This window comes from the organism of the source record quoted next, unplaced genomic scaffold (assembly GCF_019419815.1).
Source record: "Pyrus x bretschneideri cultivar Hongxiangsu unplaced genomic scaffold, Pyrus_bretschneideri_v1 Contig5, whole genome shotgun sequence".
NCBI lineage: Eukaryota > Viridiplantae > Streptophyta > Magnoliopsida > Rosales > Rosaceae > Pyrus > Pyrus x bretschneideri.
This window is the reverse complement of record NW_025999787.1, coordinates 8,387,621-8,413,845: the sequence shown is the minus strand read 5'-3', so window position 1 is coordinate 8,413,845 and position 26,225 is coordinate 8,387,621. Positions and strand designations below refer to the sequence as shown.

At 36.1% G+C, this 26,225-nt stretch overlaps 2 protein-coding genes and 2 pseudogenes across 2 annotated transcripts; 1 reads left to right on the top strand and 3 right to left on the bottom strand.

Annotated features, from left to right (window-relative positions):
- Positions 1–53: 53 nt before the first annotated feature.
- Positions 54–2,981, top strand: LOC125470477 (putative serine/threonine-protein kinase-like protein CCR3). The gene has a single exon (XM_048569596.1). It carries the CDS (start codon positions 135–137, stop codon positions 2,544–2,546), a length of 2,412 nt encoding a protein of 803 aa, XP_048425553.1. The 5' UTR covers positions 54–134; the 3' UTR covers positions 2,547–2,981.
- Positions 2,982–4,444: 1,463 nt separating this feature from the next.
- LOC103938929 lies at positions 4,445–8,717 on the bottom strand (annotated as a pseudogene).
- Positions 8,718–9,359: 642 nt separating this feature from the next.
- On the bottom strand, positions 9,360–13,207 carry LOC103938930 (phosphoinositide phospholipase C 4). Its single transcript, XM_009348981.3, has 9 exons — positions 12,730–13,207; positions 11,797–11,993; positions 11,299–11,434; positions 10,979–11,212; positions 10,680–10,897; positions 10,462–10,579; positions 10,194–10,346; positions 9,926–10,012; positions 9,360–9,775 (listed from the first exon to the last, which is right to left on the bottom strand). The coding sequence occupies exons 1-9, from the start codon at positions 13,057–13,059 to the stop codon at positions 9,482–9,484; spliced, it is 1,767 nt and encodes a 588-aa protein (XP_009347256.2). The 5' UTR covers positions 13,060–13,207; the 3' UTR covers positions 9,360–9,481.
- A 5,045-nt stretch (positions 13,208–18,252) lies between these two features.
- LOC103938941 lies at positions 18,253–26,221 on the bottom strand (annotated as a pseudogene).
- Positions 26,222–26,225: the final 4 nt, after the last annotated feature.

The window sequence follows — 26,225 nt, the reverse complement described above, 5'->3', positions numbered from 1 at the left end:
CCACCCCCTTGCCTATTATATTCTCTCTTATTTTTATCATCGTCACCTACTTCCCCAACCCCCTCTCCCTCCCAATGAAGAAAGAGTGCCAGAAACCCAACTTACCGATCAGTGTATCACCCAAACCTTCATAAATGACACTTTCACATGAACCCTTCTCTCTCATCACCACCACAATCTTGATCACAACCTTCATATCTTCTCTCATCACACCACATAATTGGAGGGTGGCCAATGCCCTAGGCCTATCCTCCACCACAGCCATCACGTATGGCACTCCAACGGTTTGTGGCATTGTGGCTGAGAACCCCACACAGAGCATACAATGCTATCAAAACACTCAGACCACCATTTCAGTCCAACCCAATATTTCTTTTGAATCCATTTCTGGAGGCAAGAGCTTCTTCTGTGGCCTCAGGTCTGGAGGGTTTACCCTTCTCTGCTGGGAGACCAGCTTGTCTAGCTCAAATAGGTTTCGACCGAAACGAATATATCACAGTGAGAATGTAACTTTGACTGATCTGGCTGTGGGTGATGAACAAGTTTGCGCCAGAGAAGTCAACTCTAGAATGGTCAGGTGCTGGAGAGGAAGAGATAATACAAGTGGGGTTTTGTTTCCCTCACCTGGGGAAGCATTGGAGTTTCAAACAATCACATCGGGAAGTGGGTTTTCGTGTGGGATTTTGATCAATGATAGGAGCGTTCTGTGTTGGGGCCAGGGTGGTGTTGGAGCTGATATTCAAACAGGGTTTGAGAATGTGAAAATGTCAAGCCTTGTTGCAGGAGAATCTCATGCTTGTGGCTTGAGTATGAATGGCACATTGGTCTGCAGAGGAAACAATGATTTCGGGCAATTGAATGTACCTTCAAGTACTTCGACTTTCCAGTTTTCCGGCCTTGCGTTGGGGGAAAATTTTACTTGTGCCATTCAGCGAAAAGATGGATTTGTTGTATGCTGGGGAGGAAGAAACAGATTTGAATATGACAGTGTTGTAATTACAAATGTTTCATTTGAGTTAATTTCTGCAGGTTTGGATTTCGTGTGTGGCGTGACAACGAGTAACTTATCAGTGATTTGTTGGGGACCAGGGTGGTCTGGTTCTCGTGATAACCTTCCACTGCGAATGATTCTTCCTGGTCCATGTGTGCACGGTCCATGTACTAGCTGCGTGTACCCGAATTCGGAGACTCTATGTGGTGGTTCAGGGAAAATATGCAGATCATGCCAGGTTGAACTCCCGTTAGCACTTCCATTGCCTCCAATAAATCAACCTACCCAAGCTTCAGAGCCGGGTTTTTCGTTATCCATAACAAGAGATAGGCTTCTGTTGGTTTTTGTAATAGTTGGATCAGTTGGGGCATTTGCAGGACTCTGCACTATTGTCTTTTGCCTGTGGACTGGACTGTGTGGTTCTTGGTTGAACTGTCATGACTCCGTACAAACCGAAAGTTCTACTGATCCAAATGTGGGTTCTTCTGCTGCTAGAATCGCCAATGTTCCTAATGCTCCATTAAGTTCAAGTTCCATGAAGGGCAGTTTAAGTGGTTCATCATCGAAGCACGGTGACAAGACTCAGTCATTTCACCTGGCAGAACTTTCAACTGCCACCAAACATTTCTCAACCGAAAACAAGATCGGTGCTGGTAGCTTTGGCATTGTCTATAAAGGCAAGCTTGCAGATGGTCGTGAAGTGGCCATCAAGAGGGGAGATACAAGTACCAAGACCAAGAAATTTCAGGAGAAAGAGAGCGCATTTGACTCCGAATTAGCATTGCTGTCCCGGCTTCACCACAAGCACTTGGTGAAGCTAGTGGGATCCTGTGAAGTTAACGATGAGAGGCTTTTGGTTTACGAGTACATGAGCAACGGTTCGCTTCATGATCACTTGCATGGCAAGAACAATGTGGAGGAAAATAGCAGCATTGTGAATTCTTGGAAAATGAGGATAAAAATTGCGCTTGATGCAGCCAAGGGAGTAGAGTATCTTCACAATTATGCAGTGCCAACAATAATTCACAGGGACATCAAGTCCTCAAACATTCTTTTGGATGCAAATTGGAATGCAAGGGTATCCGATTTTGGACTGTCATTATTGGGGCCGGAATCAGACCAAGAGATCATGTCGTCCAAAGCGGTTGGAACAGTTGGGTACATTGATCCCGAGTACTTTGTGTCAAACGTTTTGACAGCAAAGAGTGACGTATACGGATTTGGAGTGGTGCTAATGGAGCTTTTGACAGGGAAGATGGCTCTGTTTATAAATAGTGAAGACGGAGGTCCAATGGGGGTTGTGGAATACGCAGGGCCGCGAATAGTGGCAGGGCAGCTGCAAAGCATGTTGGATCAAAGGGTGGGGAAGCCGGACCCGAAGGAAGGCGAAGCTGTTGAGCTAGTGGCTTATACTGCTACGCATTGTGTGAACTTGGAGGGGAAGGAACGGCCTAGCATGACTGACATTGTTGCCAATTTAGAGAGGGCTCTTGCTCTTTGTGAGGATGATCCTTTTAGCTTCCCTACCACCACAATTTCCCTCCCTTCGTTGTAAAATTCCATCCCAAAAACATTGTTCATTCTTTTCTCCCCTATTAATTCCATACCTCTTTTTTTTATTTATTTTTTTTTTCTTTCTATTTTGCGTTTTACCCTAAGATTTTTTTGTCCCCTCTTGACGTGATGGCCTTCTGTGATCTTGTTTGAGGTGTTAAGAGTATCTTTTCACATTTTTCTTTAATGTCGGAGTTGTTGAGGAAGACTTTGTTGGTGTGGGAGACATGGGCCATGAAGATATATAGAGATTCTAATCAACACCAGTAATCCCAACAAAGTGGGATCTTTAATCAAAACTTACAAATAGTTTGGAGTATATAGTTTAGTTGATTAAGAGCATTCACATAAGCACTAGAAACTTTTTCTAACGGAGGCGACCTTAACCTCCAGTTTTACTAGAGAAAAAAAACTCAAGATTTAGGAGATATCTTCTATAACTTCATTGCGTTTTTTCTTCTCAAATTTCATTAAGCCAACTTGTAGGCATTTTTTCACAATGATTGCTTATTATTATACAGTTATTTGAAAATTTCAACTAATTAGTTAAAGTACTTAAACATGATTCAAGGTATATATGTCTTTTACTTAATATATCATTTGAAGGAGCATGAATAATATGGTAAATATGTTATCTGTCTCTTCTGTAAGCATCATGACTTTTTTCTTAACACAAAACTTAGTGGGGACAACTGGCCCTAGTGGGCCTAAGTTGCCTCCGTCCTGTATGCACCTGAGGTTTCATATTCAGTTACCTATCATAAAAGCATAGCTTATGCTAAGGGGAAAAAAAAATTAACTCACGCTTAAAATGAGCTTTTCTATTAAAATGTAATTTCAACTAGCGATTCAAATGTAACGCATGTGAATTCGCAATTTCATGATTGTGGCACACAAGTCTAGTATGCTTCCGTGTATAGAATTTAACTATTTGAAATCCATTTTAAAAAGAAAACAAAATCACAAAGTTGACCTAAAAAATAAAAACAAAGAGAGAAAAATAATTTTGACTCACACTAGTTCAAAAAACGCGGTGCCTCCGGCGGCTGCACTGTTTGATACATCACAGGCTGCAAAGCAGCTATGTGCTGATGATAAGCTTGGGGTTATAAAAAATATTAAGTCTTAGATTACTAGTTAACTTATTAATTAATTAGGTACTAAATGATAAATCATGTGAAGCAATAGGAAATAGGAACCTACTATAATGTTTATCAACATTCAAACTATTGCCCTGGGAAAATTCTAGGGATCTTTTACACAAAGTTTTTTTCCAAATGTTCACCATCAAGTTAATGAGGTTGCCCATCGTTTGGCTAGTTTTAACTTGTCTATCACGATTGAAATGTTAAGACGTTCTCTTTGTTGGTTGTACATCTTTAGGAGTGCTAAAACACCGTTTCGCTTAAAAAAGAGAAACTACCGTAGGTGGCTTAGTTACATAAAAATTCAAAGCCACATGCTATCTAATGAACCTCACAAAATATAGGATAATTCTAGTTTGGGGCAGGATTCCAAGGGATGCAAGTTAATATATACATATATTTTGACACACCTATCTAATTATTGGACAAAAACCATTCAGTATTACGGTCTAGTGATATTTATTTTCACTTGGAAGTGAGAAGTCTTAGGTTCGAATTTCATGGATGACAAATTCGTTACCAAATTAGACTGCCCATTATGTGATTTTGCCGAATTCTCCCTCCACTTAGTGTAAAAATATTTATGTACTTAAAAAAAAAAAAATTTTGAACAAAAACAATTCAACGGCTTTGATTCTATGGCAGAAAAACAAAGCTCGAGTGCAGCGGTGAATATGCTACATGGGTTACAAGCTCTGTATTTCGTTGCATGCTCTATTTCTTATGCATTAGAATTCAACATTGGGGGTAGAAATAGGATATAGTCAAACACAGAATTTCGGATACAACGACATATATTTTTATAGCAGCAGCAAGTTTACTGTGCGTAATATTTAACATCGAATATACAGCATATTATGAGTAAGCACACTTAATTTACTCCTCATTGTCAAATTCAAATCTCATCAGAAGCCTCACAGATTTATACTTTTGACCTCTTTTGTTGTGCAGAGGAACAGCTCGGATCCCAGTTCTGAGCTCTCGGATTGGCAGACATGTTTGGCCACCAAAGTCATGATTCCCAGAAGTGTCATACTCTTTGACTTCAACTCTAAGCACAGCCAGGTCTGGAACCGTCAATGGGAAGGTGAACTCCTTGTTCCAGACTGGTACCCATTGGTCCTCTATTGGTTCGGTTTCCATCATTTTTGTGTCCCTTGGGACTCCAGCAATTCCAACCTATACAAACAAACCCAATTAATCATTACCACATTTCACTGCACTGCAATTTTGCAGTTTTTATATACTACAGGCGGCAGCGAACTGTTATCTCAATTTTTTCAAATTGCACTTGATGCGATAATATTTAATTTGTTTATATTGAAATTCATTTTGAATCTCATTTATTTGTATAAGTTAGTGTTATGTTATGCAGAGGTGCAACTTGAGTTGGGCAATCTGAATCTGTTCATGTTCAACCTGACTTTAAACTTGAATAAGTGGGCTTTTTTTTTAGTTATAATCCATCCAAACCCAACCTAATTTCAATCCGTTCATTGATTGAGTTGAGTTAGATTGATCATTTGCCCGTCCATCCCCAACCCAACCCAACTCAATTAACCAAACTCAATCTAACCAGATTGTAACCCATATCAATTAATGCTCTTACTACACCCAAGTGAGCTAAGTCCAAAAACCAAGCCAAGTCCAAAAACCAATGCCCTTTATAATATATTTTTTTTATAATAAATTACCCTTTATAATTACTTAAGCTTTTAGGAAATAAGAGGCTTTGATTAGTCAACCCATATTCGTAGTCTCTACATCCTAAAGCTTTATAGTAGATTGATTTATAAAATTAAAGTTAGCTAGCTTTGAAGCTACTTGGCTTAATTTTTTTAGAAATTCTTGGAAACTAAGTTGTCACAAAATTAAATTTAAAAAAGTTGGGTAATCCGAACCCAACCCAGATAAATCCTAGCCCAATTAAACTCGAGCCCAAATAACCTGAATGAAACCCAACCCGAACCCGAGCCCAAGTTGTAAAAGTTGGATTAGGATTGGGTTGACCTTCTAACCTGCCCAACCTACCCGAGTTGCACCCCTAATGTTATGTATCACGTCAGTTGAAAATAAAAAATAAAAAATAAAAATAAAAGTTGATGCATGAGAACGAAAGATGGCATTTATAGCAGACACTAGCTAAGTTATGTATTAAAGTTCAATGTCATTGATATATAACTAGTACACAATTGACATGTTATGTGTCACAGTTGGGTAATGAAAAGTTAAGATAAAAATGTATGCACACTCTTTCTTGGAATTATTGGTTTATAGCATTTACTAGTTATTTGTTAATATTTTATTTGTCGGACATTTTTTTCAAACTGGCTACTCAAATTAGAACCCTATATATTGAATTAGTTTGTCAATCTAACAACATAACATCCAAAACTGTTTGGAAATTAATAATTTCTCGCTAAATAAAGGATGCATGGGGATGTAAATGTGAATGAACATTTTGTTGTCATACCCTCACGAAGAAGTCCGGTGGAGAATACAGATCGAAGTGTGTATGGTGGAAGTCTGAATGCCATCCTTCACCCATGTATACTTTTACCTGCTTGTCAACGAAAATGTTATGGAGGAAGAGTAATTGACATGATTAACAAGATTAACAAGCTTGATCAGATGCATTCAACCAACCTTCAAAGTTGTTCTCACTGGTAACAAGGTTCATCAGGGTCAAAAACCTCATTATTTGGGCAAACATCCAGCAAAAAATCAGGTTTTTTCACATAGCCACAACCTCCATTTGCTCTGAACATTCCTTCCATAATCCAAAGGTACCTTCCATATCCCTTTGAGAAATACACAGTTGTAATATATAAGCAGGGAATTAGGGTGAGTAGAAAGATGAAAAATTTAGCAGTTCCTCGTTAATTCACTCAACTTTCTATATAGCCCCTTAATCTTTTAAAACGTGTCAATTTACACTCCAATAGTCAAATTTATCACTTTTATTTTAGTTTTGCTTCCCTTGAATGGATAAAAATAATTCTCAATTTGACGGAAAAAAATTGACAGATTTGACGGTAGGTGCCAAATTGTCACGTTCTAAATGATTGGGGGGGGCTCAAAACCACCAATTTGAAATCAAATGGGCAAATCAGATGAAATGTACCAGTCCAAGGGGCCGTGCTAAAATTTTCCTTTCCTAGTAAGTTCTTAACTACATGTTCATAGATGTCCAAAAAGTAGAAACCGATTATCTAAAAGCAAACTACAGTTTTCGAAAGAAATCTAACTTGCATATTGAATGCCACCATTTGAGCTCCATGACTCCATCCAAGCATAGGATTATAATTTGATGAGTCCAAACGTGTACCCTTTGGATAAACCCTCAACAAATTCCTCTGAGTAAACCTAGAGAAAGATTAAAGCACATTCGATCGTTTAGATGGTGAAAAAAAAAAAAAAAACCTTCACCATAAAACCAGAACTTCTTATGCATAACATCACCTGACAATGTCGGATCCACGAGTTTTTGTTTCATTTTCGAGTTGTTGCTCGCTCAAGCTAAGACGTCTGACTTTAATTGGATCGATATGCCATATATCTAATCCACCTTTCGGCTTCCCTGCGTGAATCGCAATCAACTGTTTATACTCCGGAGTAGCATCCTCCTCCTCTTCATCTTCATCATCTTGTTCCCTTTCCTGCTATCAATTGTGTAATGATACATTAGAAAAGGTAACGTGATTTCTGATGCCTTATGCATATATATATGTTAGGCTTATTAGCACAATGTAGACTATTTCACATGATTTGTGGATCCAGATTCATCTCTCCGTCTCTGTGATTCATGATACTCCGGTGGCTTGGTCGAAATCAAAATCCTCCTCTTCAATGATTCCGGTGAAGGGAATTCCATTAAGAATTCTGAATGAGGAGAGTACAGCATGTCACCGAATGTCCCAGTGACCATCTGCAATCACATTTTAAAAAAAATTTGAAGTCACAAAAAATCGTTGAAAATTATAAAATTGGAAACCCTAAGGTAGAACATTCTATTCACCTTTGCCACTTTGGCTTGAAGATTTGAAGGTAGGTGGTCTTCAAATGTTATGATAACAGGGTACTCAGAAGCAACAAAAGCGTTGTCCTTGATCGCACGCAAACATTTGATGAGGTCCACCGGACTTGTAAGCGTCCTAAAGGTTTGAAGAGATCAAATTCTATTACAAGAATATTGTTAATCCGTTAGGACAAATAATTAGAAAGAGAACAACCGAAGATTAAACTCATACCCTCCATGACGAACCTCCACAGTATTTTTCTTAGAACCCGGCCACAAGTCTAATTCAATAACTCTAACACCTTGAAGCAGCGCTTTAATTATCGGATGTACACTACTGTTACTGCTGAGTTGATTTCCTGTTAAGTAAGAGTTGTGGCCGGTAAATAGGAAATAATGAGCCAATGGAGAATTCATGTCATGGTGCACCTGAATCCAAATACATTTATCCTCAAATTTCATTACATTAAGCATCATTTTGTCACGTTAATATGCTATAGTGCTGCGAATATTTTTTTAGAAAGTTTAGATGTGCTATTATTTCTAAAAAATGAAATAACCTTCAGCCCTCCGTCGATGTGAGTCGAACCAGAGAATAAAAAGTTTGATGAGATTACCTTTGAATAGAGAGGAGGATTAAGGTTACCGAGGAGATATCGAAAGAAGGCATCAAGGTGGAGACCCTTTCGTTGAAAGATGTTGAGATGCTTGAGACTATTGAAAATGGTCTGAGCATCCTCCTTGGTGGCACTGGATTCTCCTTGAAACTCAATCAGAAAACACTGCAGCTCATCGATGGTCATGGTGCCACTTTCTGCGAATTTTTCAAAAAGGTTCTTAATATCTTCAGGAGGCTCTGCCGTCCGGAGCCTAAATTTTCTCTGGAAGCAAAAGCAGACATTGAAAGACTGCTTATTAGACATTTTTGAAACTGCTTTCTCCAGTTTATTTTATCTGAACAGAGAAAGGAAGAAATGAATTAAGTTTTGTTTTTGAGAGTCACCTACGTATTCATCCTGGCTTTTATGTACGAGTGGCCTACACAGGAACTTGCATACATCAACGGCTAACAAATGTTTAGAATCTCCTGAAAAGAACATATTTGGCTTGAAATTCTTAGGGCTGGCTTTGCAGCGAAGTCAGAATTTGTGCTCTTGAAAACTTTAATTCCCAACACTCCACATTCCCTACTCTTTCTGTAAAATTCAGGTACAAGCTGTTATATGACAATTCCAATATCTCAATCAAACTTTTTCTTGGCCACAAATAAAGAGATGCTTCTTTATACCTGCCTTTCTCACATGTACATTCTCTCTCGTCAGTGCAACTTGGCTAACAAGATCTTTATACTTTCTATCCCCCTATTCGGACAACTACTATGTTCCTTAGATGGCGATACGTGATTCCATAGGGGAGACCTGTAATTATGAAAACGGTTTTTTGCATATTGCCATTTCGAGGAGTGATACGCAAGGCATGTACATTTTATATGGTTCCGAAAAGAAAAAGTTTCAAACAGCATTTGGTTCTGTGGCCCAAGAAAAAAGACTGAATTTAGCCATATCGATCTGCAGCTTGAAACATAATTGAGAAAAAGATATAGGGAAAAACAAAAGGACACTGTGATTATCTACTTCTAGAGAGAAAGAGAGCATGTAAGTGGAAGTTTGAATATATCAATAGTTCTTTTACAGTGAGCGAAATAAACAAAAATTATAGCAGCACTGCAGTGGGCAACGAAATAAAACTCCGATGAGCAGAACCAAATTATGCTCAGACGAACTCAAATCGCATTAGAAGCCTTACTGAATTGTATTTTACTCCTTTGCGATCAAAGAGAGGGACTGCACGAATCCCTTGTCTCAATTCGGAGACTGGCAAACAAGTTTGGCCACCAAAATCATCCTTCTCAGACATGTCATACTCATGTACCTCAACTCTAAGCAAAGCCAACTCGGGAACTGTCAATGGAAATGTAAACTCTTCCTCCCATACAGGTGTCCAATCATCCTCTTTTTTCTTTGTTTTCTTCATTATTTCATCAGCCGGCACTCCTGCTATGCCAACCTGCCATAAGATTAACTGTTAAAATAGAAGCACTAACAAGTGCATACATCACCACATTATTGTTAATCAAGCAATGAAGTCATACATTAATTGGTTTTGAGTAGAGTTGCAAATTAATTGGTTTATCATTTGATTAATTGACCATCTTACCCTAGTATAGAAATCTGGTGGAGAGTATAAATCAAAGTGTGTTTGTTTGAAATCCAAATGCCATCCATCTCCCATATAAACTTTCACCTGCCACGAAACACAATTAGTATAACGACATTCTTTAGTCACATACGCAGTGACAGAGCTAGACATATATATATGGGGACCTTCAACCGGGGAATGAGAGAGAGATAAAAGTAGCTATGATTTGGAAATCCCCTTCTTTCCAACTTCATATACAGAGAAAAGGAATGGAAAATGTGCTTACCTTTAAAGTCTTCTTTACTGGCAGTTTTGCTTTAGGATCGAAAACCTGATAATCGGAATCCGCTTTCATAATAAAATCAGGCTTTTTAACATAACCGCAACCCCCATTGGCTCTAAACATCCCATGCATCAGCCAAAGAGATCTACCATATCCCTGCCATTAAACCAGAGAAATGTTATATCCGCGTGATCGTTGGAGAAAATAAAACTAACAAAAAAGAAGATAAGCAATCCTTATTCTTGGACTGAATGCAAGAACTTTAAACAACCTGCATATTGAACGCAACCATTTGAGCACCATGCATCCAACCAACAAGCGGCTTGTAGTTCGAGGAGTTGAACCGAGTACCTTTTGGATACACCCTTAAAATGTTCTTTTGTGTAAATCTATGAAAATGTTTTTGAAGTATAGATGTCAATACTGACTGCATTCATAATAGGAGAGAATCTTTGCGCATTTCATTGTGCTAGAGGTAAAAAAGAGTACCTAACAATATCTGTTCCATGAGATTCAGCAGCCTTCTCGAGTGCTTGTTCACTCAAGCTAAGCCGCCTGACTTTCTCGAGTTCAACTTTTAGCGCGTCCTTTAAACCACCCTTCGGTTTTCCAGCATGGATTGCAATTAGACATTTGTAATCGTGTTCTACTGAGGAGAACGATCCATGATTGATATTATTGTTGTCCTCACTTGTATCACTGTCACTCTGCAACCCAAAAATTAATCACCTAAGAGGCAGAGAGCATAATGGAGGTTAAGGATGTGGTAAATAATTTCGCAAACACACCGTATCATCATCTTCCCGTTCATGGGTAAGCTCTGTTGGTTCCTTCCCCCATAAATCTTCCTCACTTTTATGTGAGTCAAGTCTATTTTCATTGGAAGTTTTATCCTTAAGGTACTCCTCAGGAGGTTTTGTAGATATAATAATTCGATATTTAAGTTCTTCGGGCGAAGGTAACTCTTTCAAACAACAGGTTTCAGGGTAAAACAACATTTCACCAAATGTTTGAATGAGCATCTGGAAAATACAAGACAAATTGAAAATTTTCAGTAGTAGTTGTGTGAAGAACTTGATTAAAACTATTACAAGATTAAGAAGTTCACCTGTGCTACTTTAGCTTGGAGATCAGCCGTAAGGTGGTCTTCAAGAGTTATGATGACGGGGTATGGAGATTCAGAAAAGGCATGCTCTTTAATTGATTTCAAGCATTTTATAAGTTCCACAGGGGTTGTCAAGGTCCTACATTCACAAATACACACTTTGAATATCTCTCTCATGACTTGGAGCATATGGCGGGATTGTTATTGGTGCTCTAAAAAAGTCTTCATGCACTTCAAATTTAGAAAAACAGACCAAAATTTTTGTACACATAGCGACATATCTGGAGTGCCAATAACAACTCAGTTTATAGAAATATCTACTGAAAAAAACTGACCTAAAATATGAGAAATCTGTAGGTAAAGTCGAGGATATATAACCTTGTGTTTTCATCTCTAATCATGTGATGCTCGCTCGTGATGATTGTAGAAATTCGAAGGATAATTACATGCCTAAATTTCAAAAAATTGGAGCTAGGTTGGACGTAATTGGAGATTAATTACCTTCCGTGGAGAACATGCACATTGTCCTTTGTGGAATTTGGCCAAATATCAAGCTCCACCACTCTCACACCTCTTTTGAGTGCCTTTATGATCGGAACGTCGCTGCAGTCACTACTTAGCTGATTTCCAGTCAGGTACGAATTATGGCCGGTGTATATGTAGTAATGGGACAACGGAGCTGTCATGTCCTGGTGAACCTGAAACAAAATACCCAAACAATAAAATTATTAGGAACTCTCTTAATCATAAAATTTATTGAACATCATTTGCCAAGTGCCATATTTAGTAAATTAAAAATTCTTTAAATTCCTACGATGCAGACATCATTCTGATAGAAAAGAAAGAAAAAAAAGGATGCAGACTTCATCAAGAAGATAGAACATCAAATTCGCAAATCAATTTAAGTAAGGCCAGATACTAGATATGATGATTAAGATTGGTAGATTATGAGCTATATATGTCCGTCTTTGTTGCCATGCTAGACTAACAATGTAGCACTCAAAACAATATTCTTCGACACGTTACATGTAGCACTTTTTCTTATTTGCAGATCATATGACGAAATGACTAGTTAAAAGAGGAAATAAAAATATTGGTCGCGTGTCCAAATGTGATTAGAATGGTTCATTATTAGTCATAATTAATTTTTCAACTCAAAACTCATAAAATGTTAAATTTTAATATCAAGCTAGCTAACATAGTTTTTACTAAAAGTGTACAATATCTTGTAGTTTCCTACGCCGATCAAACTGTGATTTGAACGACTGGGGACAAATATTCTTTCACACAAAAGTTAAAAAGAAAAACTGCTAAAAAACTCATTAAACAAGCTAACAGAGTTTCAACTAAACATGAAGAATCTTGTACTTTCCTACACTTTCTCGGGAAACAAACAAAACCCAGAAAACCAAGGAGAAAATTAAAAAAGATTACCTGATCTCGAATAGGGGGATTGAGATCGGGAGAGAACAAGTAATGGTGGAAGTCTTCAAGGGACAGAGTGCGCTTTGTGATCAACTTGGCAATGTGGTGCCTCTTCTGCAGCACCTTCTCCACGATCCGCTCCGCGTCGTCTGATACCGACGCGCCGCCGCCATCTTTCTCCCCCTGGAGCTCGGCCAAGAAGCGGCGCAGCTGCTCCGCTGTCATTTGGGTCCCCCCCTCAGCGTACTTTTCGAATGCTTCCTTCACGTCCCGCGGTGGCTCTTCCTCCTTCACCCTGAACTTCCTAGTGAAGCACATGCACATCCTATAACTCCCCATCTCTTAATCGATTAATTTCCAGAACAAAAACCAGAGCTTTTAGAATATGGCAGAGAGAGAGAGAGAGAGGGTTTGTAAACTTGTGGCCTTGTAGGAATGTAAAGGGTGTAAGCTTTGGGGGTTTAATTATATATTTGATATTTTGATTAGTGGACTAATTGTCGATATGAAGTTAGACAGACAGTCTTTTAATATTCTCGTTTTTCACCGGTTTGTTTGGCATCTTTTGTGTTGTCTTTTCCCTTTTTTCAAAACGTATTGCGTGTGAATTATGATGCATGATTGTAGTGCCGATGCATCCCCTCAAGGTTGATGTGGTTGTTTAGTCTCTCTGATCACATCACTCATGCATAATGCGTAGGCATTTTTTTTTATACTTTTGCTTAGTTTTTAAGATTATTGTATCAACGGTTTACAGTATTTAATCTCATATAATGTATACATAATAATATTTTTTACGTATTTGAGTTCGTGTAATAATTTCTTGTATCATTGTATCAATTGTTGACGGCCATCTTATGCTAAAAAATTGGCACACGTGAAACACGGCTGAGTGTAAACGTAATTAGAAGTCAAGAAAGAAGTCAATGCGTTCCTAAAATTTAAAGAAATGAAAGATAGAGATTTGATGATCTAGAGACGGACGAGCTCCTATAGTTTTATTTAAAATATACTTGGAACGAGCAAAATGCACGTGGGTTTTGTTTTACTGAGCCTTGCAATAAAGAAATCAACTCAAAAGACCAAACCACATCTGAGCAGTTTCATGTGGTTACGTCGGTGTGAATTAATGAGAACAATTTTTACCATACCGATGCACACCAATACACCATCGGTGTATTATTTCGTGTCAATAATATATGAAGAGAAATTTAAACGTATTATGTTATTGATATGGAGCTTTACGTGAATCTAAAATCCTTCTCTTGGATAACAGTATCTTAATTAAAATTGAGGTGAGATACAGGGAAAAAATCAAATAATACCAAGACAAATAGATAAATTTAAAGGAAAACTAATGAAAAATGACTTGAAAACTTTGAGTTTTAACGATAAAGACAAAATAAAGGATAAAATGAATAGTACCATGATTGACTTTTTAGTGTAAAAATATGATTTTTCGTTAAAATAAACAGTACCCGGAAGTTTTTCATTAAAGTTCCTCGTATCCAATGACTAGCTTGAGGAATAGGGTCCATTATGTATGGACAGAAATAAAATAAAATAATCTGACATGCGTAAAATTACAAACTCTCATTGTAGGAAGAGCATAATAATTATATAATATGGCCACACTGCCACTATTTTATGCCAATAACAAATAATATGTGGACAAAAAAATTTATACGTTTTTTTATTAGCACACAACGCCACTGCAACGAGAAATTTTTAGGTGTGCCGGGAACACCATGCCACGTGGTGTTCCCTCACACATAAAAATTTAGTTTTATTTATTTATTGAAATAAAAAATGGAAGTATATTCAAAATGTCAAATTTTTATGTGTGAGGGAACACCACGTGGCATGGTGTTCCCGGCACACCTAAAAATTTCTCCACTGCAACAATAATATTCATGTTCTTTAAATGCTCTCCCAAAACAGATGTCAAATAGTTCATTTCATAAAAAATGTTGGAAGAAGGCAACCAAAATTTTTCTCGAATTGAAATGTCAAAGATGATGTGGCATGTGTAAAAAACATAGGCATTGAATTTGGCGACAAATTATACTGTGAGAATTTGAACACCTGCGTGGAGTAAGTGTGAACACGTGCTCGTTTTTGCATCTAACCCACCAAACTAACGGTTTGTGGAAGCAAAAAATTCACTCTCTGAAACGGAAAGGGATCCTCTTTGGATTCATTTTGTAGGGATCTCATTATATATCGTGTGATTAATTTTTACTAAATATTATTTGTGTTTAATTTTAAATAAAAAAATTTAAATGATTTTTAATTGCACGATACACGATAAATACTAAGAAGTGGATCCGGATGGGATCCAAGTAGCTCTGAAACATCACAATCCATAGTCATGCATGCATTCAATATATGCTTACGCAGCCCCAGTGCCAACCAAAAGCACAGATAAACCCAACCCACATAGAAATTAATCAAATATATTTTTAACCTATGTAATAAATAGTCATTTAGTACTACGATCTGATGATATTTTGGTTCACTTAAAAGTGAGAGGTCTTATATTTGAATCTAGTGGATGGGGAATTTGATACTAAAGTAGGTTGTCCATTGTGTGGTTTAACTAAACTCTTCCTCCCTTTAATGTAAAAGACATTGATGTATTCAAAAAATCTAACAAATTAGACTACAACAAAACCCTAATAAATAAATAAATTGACAATGAGATTGATGCTACCTGCTACACTTCACGTATCATCAATTATTAATTAGGATTTGCTAATTGCAAAAGCCAGCTGTATCTATGCGGTAGTCACCCAATCTCTAAAGATTTAGATGACATCATAATGCAAAAATCTTTGTCTAAATTATTACAATTTATATTACGTATACCATGTCAATATTTTTTTTTTCCACTTTTTATACAAGTTTTATTAGTGTTTTTAATTGATTCACTGCATATTAGTCATCTAAAATATGTTAACGTTTTTACCACTTGATGATCTATAAGCCTTTTGTTAGAGAGTTTGAATTCCACCTCTAGGAAGGGAAGCATTAATTGACTAATAGTTTAAACAATCATAAAGCAGTCTCAGAGTTAGAAATTTTGAGGGATATATGCAGACCGACTTGCCATCTTGTCTCATCGTGAATGGCTTCTTGTTCAATTCATAGATTTGGGGCTCATGAGTTCCATAAGGTACCGTTTGCTACGTGGAACGGGAAGGAACAGAGTGGGACAAGGCATTCCGTCCCACGTTTGGTGCGCTTAAAACGGGTGGAACGAGCTGTTTCACGGGACGAGTTTTGGGTGAATTTTCGTTTCACCTCATCCCCTGGAACGACTCGTTCCACATCCGTGGAACACAAAATTATAACCTCTCCGTCTCCTTCTTCTTCCTCCTTGTTTCCATTTGAGGGCATCTTTGCTCCCGCTCCGTTCCGTTTCGTTCCGTCCTGTCCGGTCCCGTCCTATCCCATTCCGTTCCGTCCCGTCCCGTTTGCATACCAAATGATACCTAAAGTCCTTTGCATGACATCCTACATTTTTTTTTTGTACCACTTAACCGAAAAAATTGTCCCATCAGCTCTCGGAATTTATAATCATCAACCATTCAATTGTTGGAAAATAGTTCTTACTAGAAAGTGATGCCCGTATACTGCTGCGGGATTAAAAATTGTATAGGTAATTATGTTTGAAAAACTACCAAGTTAAATCTAGTATCATCAACATATCTCTAACTTTCCAGCAGTATATAAATGTGAGCTAATAAATGTATCTCTAAGTTTCTAGATATGTTACTAAAAGATCCATAACTTAGGTTTCAAAATGCACTATAGCATTGATTAATCTAAACAGAACTACCTCAGCAAAGCAAGCAATCTTATTTCCTTTAGGAATATCATTGTTTTGTTACTTTACAAAGTGAATTTGTTCCAAAAGATTGAAAGTAAGTGGGTTTCAACTTTGAAAAATTACTGATCTATATTAAAAAACCGGAGGATTCAATTCATCCAAACTTGTGATATCTCAACTTTCACTCTACCATCTATTCTTTAAGAGTTCATTTAGTACCCAACTGAATTTTACTGCTTCCTTCATCTTCCTCCTCCTCAGTTGCACACTCATTTGTCTCCCAATCCCTTCCACTCTTGCATTATCTGACACACTCCGACCGAAATCAAGACGTGCATGGCAACGTCATCCGCCAGCACGCTTTGATTTCGGTTGGGGTGTGTCATTATCTGTATCGATGAAACATTGTAAAAATACAAACTTTCATATTGCATATCTTTCAATCAAGTAAACATTAAAGTTGTCAAATGTTTAACCATATAATGATACTCTTAAACCAAACCCAAAGTAACCAGCTAAGGGTTTATAGATTCAAACCCAAAGTTAAACAGTTAAAAGCATGTAATAATCACCAGAAGCACATTAAACTAACAAAAAATAATAATAATAATAATAAAATAATACAATCAAGAATGCTAGCTAAGAAGGATAATATGTAGGAATACAAAAGATATTTACCAATCAAGGAAATTAAGCATGCATGCCATTGAACGCCCAAACAAAAAACGGAATTCAACTCCAATATAATCAAAAACCAAAAAAAGAACTCTAAATCAAAATTCTGAATTCAATAACCCTAGAATCATTCTCTAACTTCTCACCCTCTAATAAGTAGCTTTCCTCAAGTTCTTGGAATCACTTTATGCAATGTTTCAGCCTTTTAACATACTCACTCACAGTCTCTCATTTTTCCTAGAAAATCAATTGACATTAAATTTCATAATCTAAAAATATAACCATAAGGCATCTCAGGTAAATCCCAATAACATTAAAAAACTCATACATTCAAATATCAAAGAGCAAACAAAATTAATAATAATAAAATTAAGAAGTGAAAGCTCACAGATCTTGAGATTGAAGACGTCCTTCCTTTTGCGTCTCTCGCTCAACAATGCATCAACACAGCAAATACAATCTTTTCACTTGCGATCTTTGCATATCCTCGATAATTAAAAAGAAGCAAAAGCACAACATACCACTGAGCATTAAACCTAAACCCAACTAAGGAGATCAGGTAATCTACTCAAACATACCAACTTAGGGTCCTTGTGCCACTTCAACGTAACTTGGCAAATAGACAACCTTATGTCCTCGCATTTGGCAACAATTTCCATGTCTTATAATTTCCCCTAAAATTGGCAGTCAATAAAGTAATATAAGCAGAGGAGAATCAAGCAATGGAAACTCTACTCATACGCATATAACACATGTTTGACTGACCTCAGGTCCATAGAAAGGATGTCATGGTGCACAACGTCATAAAGATCTTAAACAGCCTTAACCGCACCTTTCTCCAGTTAGGTGTTCCTCTTTCTTTCTGTGCATTATATAAAACGAAGCGAAAATTTTGATAAAAAAGAAATCGATATACCAGAACATATGACAAATAAATAACTACATAAAAATATCAATTTTATGTAATTAGAAGAAAAGAAAACTCAGAAAGATAATTTAAGTTTTAGAGAGCTGCCTTCGAAGCGTTAGACAACTATCACAGGAAGCTTGTAACCAGTTACAGTGACTACCCGGTTCACAATTGTGAAGTCAGAAGAGGAACTTACAGAAATCATTTCTACTCCCTCAGGATTTGCATTTCTCAAGGAGTCATCCCAGTTGTTGGTAGTCTCATCATAGCCTAAAAGAAATTCACAAAACCATTCATACCAGACACATGAATTTTGATATAAAAAATATATATGAATTTAAAGTAGAATCTGACAATCCATAAATAAACCAATCTAAAGCTAAGAGTTCACCATAAGTTTTACCTCCATAGTAATAGGCAATAGACTGATAATCTCTATTAATTGATAAAACATTTATTGTCAATTAAAACTCTATGAAATTATCAATTTAACCCTCTAATTAAAACAGAACATGAATAAGAAATATGGGGCAGAAATATAATTTCACATAACCAAATTTTGCTGTTTTTTTTTCAAAGTCTCATCTATATGTAATACTAACATATCTCTAATTAAGGAAAAAAAAAAAAAAAAAACTTCCCACTTCCACATTCTCTATCAATCTCTTCATCTCTCATTCTATTTCAAAAACAAAAATAAAAAATTTCTCACACTTTGTGTGTGCCCATATGCTATAGTTATGGAGACAACACTTAAATGAATCCATGAAATCAGGTAACAAAGGGTAGCAGAGCGCTCTGATATGATTTATCCATTTGCAGCATTACCAAAATGAATAGACCCGTAATGGTTAACAGAAGGTTGCATGGAAAAAGAACTCGAGCTTGGACCACCACATATAACATAAATGAATGAATCTTTCAAATGTAGTTTGTTAATAGTCTTTCACAATCAATTGTTGTGATACCTAAATACCTTATCTCACCTTGTTCAATTTATATCACGTCTCATACCATAACTACAAACAAATACACAGTTACTCAGTTTCTCAAACAACCAACTTTCACAATATACAATATAAAACTATGACAATATTACAAAAAGAAAAAAAAAAAAACACAAAAAAAAAAAAACAAACAAAAAAATTTGTTCCACAAGAGCCTCAAAGGAAAAAACCAAAATTATTTACCTTGAACACAACGGGCTTCGAAAGCTTCACACAAAAGCCCCAAGAAACGAAGAGTAATGTTTCTTGAAACAAAAGCAGAAGCAAATCATACACCCAAACGATGAATCTAACGATATAAACAAAACCGAAAATTACAAAAACAAAATTCATGCACAAATCCCATCTGAATATCGAAAACTGTCAGCGAGATTCTCTCACCTATGCAAATATCTCGATCATCATTAGATTCCAATCAACTTTAGTTAATTGACTTAACGTTAATAAATTGTAATAGGAAGTAATGATTATGTCCAACCTTCGGGTCAACATTCGTAGGCTATATCTACAAAAACTACCAAAAAAATTTAAAAGCCATACTAAGAAATTAAAAAAAAAACTCATCAACAAACGCCAGACGCTGGAGGTAAAAAAAGGGACACTGATAAAATCGAAAAACCAACAAAATTCCTATCAACTGAAGATAAGATAAGGCACAATGAGGTTTCATACCTTTTATATACCTTAAGCACAAAGTGGTTCCAAGGTTGCACACGAAAGCCCCAAAATTGTAACAAAGGTGTAGGAGGACAAAACCGCCATTTTACTGTAAAAAAAAAAAAGTGATGATAGACCCATCCCATCGTCCTATTTTTACACCCATCTTATAATTTCACCCGCCATAAAAAAATAAAAAAAATTAAAATGTTATTTGTCCACCCACCTTTATTCCTAAAATAACCTCTAATATATTTAATTTTTTAAAGAGTAATATTAATATGTTTCTTGAAAAACAGCATGCTTCTTTAATTGCCACTAGCTACCCTAGCGGCGCTAGAACCTCCTCCCACCCCTATCAAAAACCAAAACCTTTGACACCTGCTTGGCGACGTCTCCTTTGGACAGAGAGAGAAACCAAAGGGGGAGGAAGAGAGAAGCACGGGGACGAAGAGAGAAAAACATGGGGGAAATTGCTCCAATATAGAAGCAGATTGCTCCAAATCGATTTGTTCCAACTGGAATTACGTATTTTTTCATTTTAAAGTCTTGGTTGTCGTTGTTGTTCGTCTATGAGGAAGAGGAAGAGAGGGTGGAGGTGGTAGTATTGGAATTGAAAGGGAGAGTAGGGTGGTGTTTGTCGCTGGGGAGGGTAATGGATGATTGGAGATTTAATAGTCGTCGGCCCATCGTGGATGATTTGGGAGAGTAATGAATTTATTTTTACTTTTGTTAGTTTTAGTTTTTCTTTATTCTCTTTTAGTTTATTTAATTAAAGTTACAACAAATTTATAAATATGGATTTAAAAGTCTTTTGCTAAAAGTATAATTATGTGATTAATATTTTTATTAAAATGTGGGTGAAAAAAATAAGACAATGGGGTGATTTTAGTAGCACTAAAAAAAAAACGCTGAAAATCAATTGGGGGGCATTTTTGTCTGCGCACTGTCTGTGAACAGTGCACGCTGAAGATCATATGAGAAAATAATTTACAATTAATATATGAGAGTTTTCACCTCTAATATCACCAAGGTTTTTGTAATAAAATCCGACAACTTATAATAAGTGGTTAAGTTGGGACAATATCAATGATATTGGTGGTGGACCACACTGGACCTACAAAGGTTATCATGGTATTAGAGCATGCTATTCTCTCAAATCGTCCTAGGCCTAATTTGCCTCCTTAAGTTGGACTTTCGAAAAGTTACGCTAGCTCCAACTTAAGGATATTGAATGAATGGGCCTTTCAAAAAGTTGTATTGGCTCTAGTAAATGAATGTTAATTGGGCTCTCAAAAATTGTGTTAGCTCTGGTATAATGACTTGATCAACGTGCTCATTCCTATTAGTGACACATCATTTAGTTTGCAAATTTAATATCATTAGCATTACTCATAAAAGAAAGTGTTGGAAACATTACGTGGTAATCATCCATAAAGAACTTCGGCAAACGTATCGGGAAAAAGTAGAATCCTGAAATTACCCCCAGTTCTGAGCCAATTCCCTAAAAGCAAGTTCCTTAGTGTCTGACAATGAGTTCCTCACTCAGCAACACTATATACACAAGCACAATATGCATATGAATAAGTTTTGGGGGAACTTGATTTGAATACAGTGAAAGAAGAGGAGAATTTATTCGTATTTGGGTGTTGGAGGAATAAGGAATACGCGAGATTGATGTGGGGTGTCTATGGAGGTCGTAAAGTGTAAGTAGAACGTGTGGGATATGAGAATGGTATAAAAAAAAGTTTGTGGGTTAGTAAGATAAACTTTAATTGAAAAAGAAATATGGGACGTATGCAGTAAGCAATGGTGTGTTCAATGATATGTAGAGTGTAAATAAAACAACTCTTTATATTATTAAACGAATACAATTATGAAAACAGTGAAATGATCTACATCAAATATTTATGTTATGAACCATAACTGAAATAGGATTTCTTTACTACTGTCCAAGGAAATATTTGAACCAGTGCGCTGAAAGTTTTGGGGGCTTCTTAAGCCTATCATTGTAATTCACGTAGTTGATGCCGAATCGTAGTGTATCCAGACGTCCATTCTAAATTGTCTAGCAATGACCATGAGAAATATCCCTTCACATTTACACCATCCCTGCATAAATAGGATGCGAAATTAATTGCATACGTAATTAACTTGAATATTAATTGCGAAATTAATTACTTGATCCAAATTCTAAGTTTGAAGAAACCTTAACCTCCAGTGAAAAATCTAGAGCAAAAGTCGTCGTAGGAAGAAGAGGAGGAAGGAAAAGCACTTCTGCTTTTCCTCCTCTCTACCGTTCCAATCTGCTCCCTTTTTTTTCCAACTCTATTGTACCCTTTGTGGTGACTAAGTCTTTGTCTAACCTTGCTTATATTGGAGTTCTCCATCGCTAATTTTTTTCTCTCTTTTTCAATCAAATCCTTCTCCCAAAATCCTCCCTTTTAGGTTATTTTGGGTAATGTAGGTTTGGCAAGAGATGATGCTGGATTTTTGTGATGTGGGTTTTCTGGATTATGGTGCGGCTTTTGTCCGTAATTTTTTTTTTTTTTTTTTTTTTGGGGCTTGAGTCTTTTGTTCATGTCATGTGGGGTTAGTGTGGTTTATCTTGATGCAATTAGAGCTTCATTAGTGGTTTTGTGCATGGAGTCTGTCACTATTTGTTTCTTTTCGAAATCGGCATTGCTTCATGCTTGTATGCAAAGAGTCTTTTTTTATCAGTTTTGTTGGTAATTGTGTGTGTAGAGTCCCTCATGTGGCGAACTAAGTAATTGGGGTTTTAGTTGTCAGGATTGAAGTTCTTTTGACTTTAGAGTGTTGAATATGTTCTACCTACCGTGCTTGCCACGCGCAAAGATTCGCCCATATGGTGGCTATTAGATTGGCTAAGTTGATCTTTTTTTTTTGGAGTTCTTTATGTTTAAAGATCCATCATATTTAATTCAAGATGCCCTTTTTAAAGTTTGTACATTTTCTTAAGATGTTAGTAAAACCATTATCATTTCGAAAAGAACAAAAACTTACTCGCCTGCAATATAATGTTATCATCTAGTTTTATATGTAGATCACTTTATAGAAGAATTTTACACCGTATACATGTGAAGCATTAATTATTTAGTTAATTAAGGTTTAAAAATAATTACTGTCTCAGTAATGTAAATGAGTGGATCATTATATTTCTTCTTAGTGTAGAGTAAAAAGTCTCGAATTCCTTTTGAGTAAACAACTAACCAGCTTGAAGCAGCCTACAACCCCAATATTTGATGGTAAGTTAGCTAACTAAATGAAAAACAATTACCATTTGAATGCAAATAGTTTAGCTACTTGTTCGATGTGTACCGGAGAACCAAGGGGAACTCCATTAAGCTCGGCTGCCACAACATTTAGGGTTATGAGAATTTAAATATTTTATTAAACATAAATGACTCAAAGTAATTAGTTTCTTAATTTGTACTCACTTGATTCAAAAACACAAGCATCTGTCAAGTAGCTTGCATTTACAGAATTATTACGAGGTTGATATCTTGAATAGTGAGTAGTATAATAATTTATTCCAACAAAATCAAATGATCCCTTTATCAACTTGGATTGTTCTTCTGTAAATGTAGGTAATCGTTCTCCAACAAGAGCTCACATACAGCGCGGATATTGGCCGCTTGTCATTGGCTCCATAAACCTACATATTTAGACAGAGAAATTTCCAGAAGGAATTTACTATTATACAAATAAAGTATTGCTAATAATTGAATCGTATACTACAAAATAAATACTAAAGTAAGCTGATGTATAAATATTAAGATACTTGCCATCCAAACATAAAATCCAAAGATCTTAATGCAGCAATTTGATGGTGCTTTGCGTTAGAAACTGGAAGAAACCAATGTGTTCCTAGTGTAATTCCTATCGCGCCTTTTTGGAGTGCCTGCACATCACCATTCATGTATTAAAATTGAAAATTAGTGTGTTATGTATATTTATCAAACATGAACGAATATTATGACCCTAGAAAAAAGAAATCAACACTACCTGATATTTATCCTTGCACACTTTCACAGCATGTGCATGAGCAAGGAGGAAGTGGTGTGCCACTAAATAGGGTTCAATAGCAGAATCTCCGCTGGTGCAGTTGAAGCAGAACATCGCCCGGGTGCAAATCCTCCTGATGCATAGCCATTAACAATATAGGTCCATGCCTCATTTTGTGTGATCCAGTGCTACCCGATCACCAAATGCCTTATGGCAAAGTTCTGCAAAGTCTCGAAAATGATTGCTACATCATGGAAATTTGAGAAATCAATTGCATGCTGATTTTGAAAAATCAGTTACACTTAATTAAACGATCAGTCATAAAAAAAATAAACATAAAGGATCATTGTGTAGAGGATAAAAGTCGATCACTTACACAATTTGAGGGCTTTGGAAACCGCCATATTCATCTTCTAAAGCTTGAGGAAGATCCCAATGAAGGATTGTGAAAAATGGCTTTAGACCTAAGCATGAGTAATAAAAGCAACACGTTCGATTATATAACATGCAACATTGGACAATAAAATTGCATATTGGTCATTACTTATTTGAAAAAATAATATATAATTAATACGTCGGAGATTTCACTCATAATATTACTGAGATCTTTTATTTATTTATATAAAATCCAACACATAGTAATAGATGGACAATACTAGTAATGTTGGTGATGGACCTAAAAAGTTTATCATGATATAAGAGCAAATTATTCTTCTCACACATCCTGGGCCCAATCTACCGGGCTTGATTACGACTAATAATTGGCCCAATCTAATGGGCCCAATCTAGTGACTGAAAATACCGACTCTTGAAAGATGACCCCATGTGGGGGCCCTTGTGAGGGGTGTGTTGGAAAAAGAATTACACATCGGTCATATAATAAAATAATTATAACTAATATATGGGAGATTCTACTATAAATATTATCGGTGCATTTTGAGATAAAATCTAAAATCTTGTATAAGTTGGAATAATATCAATAATGTTGGTAGTGGATCATGGTGAGATGACATATGATCCCATAAGGCTTCAATCGACATATAATGATAAGAGGCTTTGGTTTCCTGTGTTCTTTGCAAAAATGTACGTGACACAGTGCAGTGGTGGCATGAACTCTCATTTCTTTAGATTTAAATCATATAGTTTAATTAGGTTTTATATCGTTATATTTTGAGTGATTAAACTTGAATTATAAGACATTTTGTGCCGAAACGTACATTTTGTAAAATATATAATTTGGTGTTATATATTGCGAGAAGAAAAAAAAAATTGAAGGGGGAGGAAATTGGTATCACGTTATACTGATCCTCCCCGGCTTCAATTTTTTTGTTTGGTTTTTTCCTTTCCACATACCATATTTGGTTTTCGTTTTTTTCTTGCTACATGCCTTAGTCTCGATGCACTTTCTCCTTTTTAATTATCTAATTTGGTCTGATCCTAAGAAGATGTAATTCATGGGATATGTATATGCTTTGAATTGTTCCTTCATTTTTTCGTTTTCTGGGTTTCTATAATCGTTTTCAGACTATGGTGGCTTGTCTGGTTACCGCTTCTCAAATTAATATACATGTTGGCATTCCGGTTTGTCTTACTTTCTTTTTTTTTTCTCGTAACTTTATGGGGTTATTTGACTTGTTTTGCAGGTTTAAACCTTTAGGTTTGGTTTTAGAGGGGTTAGGTTTCATATCCCCCCCTTTTTTCTTTATTTCATTCTCGTTTTTTGTTTCTAGAAGAGTAAAGTTTATGTCCCCCTTTTTTTTTTTTTTTTTTTCGTGTATTCTTTTTTTTTGTTTTTGTTTTTTAAGGGGGGTAAGATTTATGTCATTCCTGACTAGATGTAACTTATTTTTTCGTTATCAATAAATTTTCGTCGTCGATTTTTCCCCGAAAAAAAAAAAATTTGAAGATGGACTTGATGAGATTAAGCAATGCATCACCTCTTTTTAGAAGTTCATTAATGGGATTGTTGTAGTATCGTATTCCTTCCTTGTTCACGCCCCCACTTAGCTTTCCATCTAATTATAATTAGAACAAAAAAAGCAAATAAGAAAATACATTCGATTCAAATCAGGCTAAACCATATATATTATTGGTTATATCTAAGAATTGTTGTGTACAGACCATTGCTCCCAACCAAATATCAAATGGGGATGATCAACTTACTTGGTGACAATCTGGATCATGAGATAGAGAACATGTAAGCATCAAATCCAAGATTCTGCAAAATCCCGACATCTGCCTACGTAGATTAAGAAAAGATATTATAAAAAATGAGTAATACTAGTTAGATTAATTTTTTAAATCATATTTACAAGTTATGTGATGGGTGGTTAATAAAAATAAGAACGTTAACCAATACTTAATTAATAATCGAATTATTAATAACCACCGCATGATT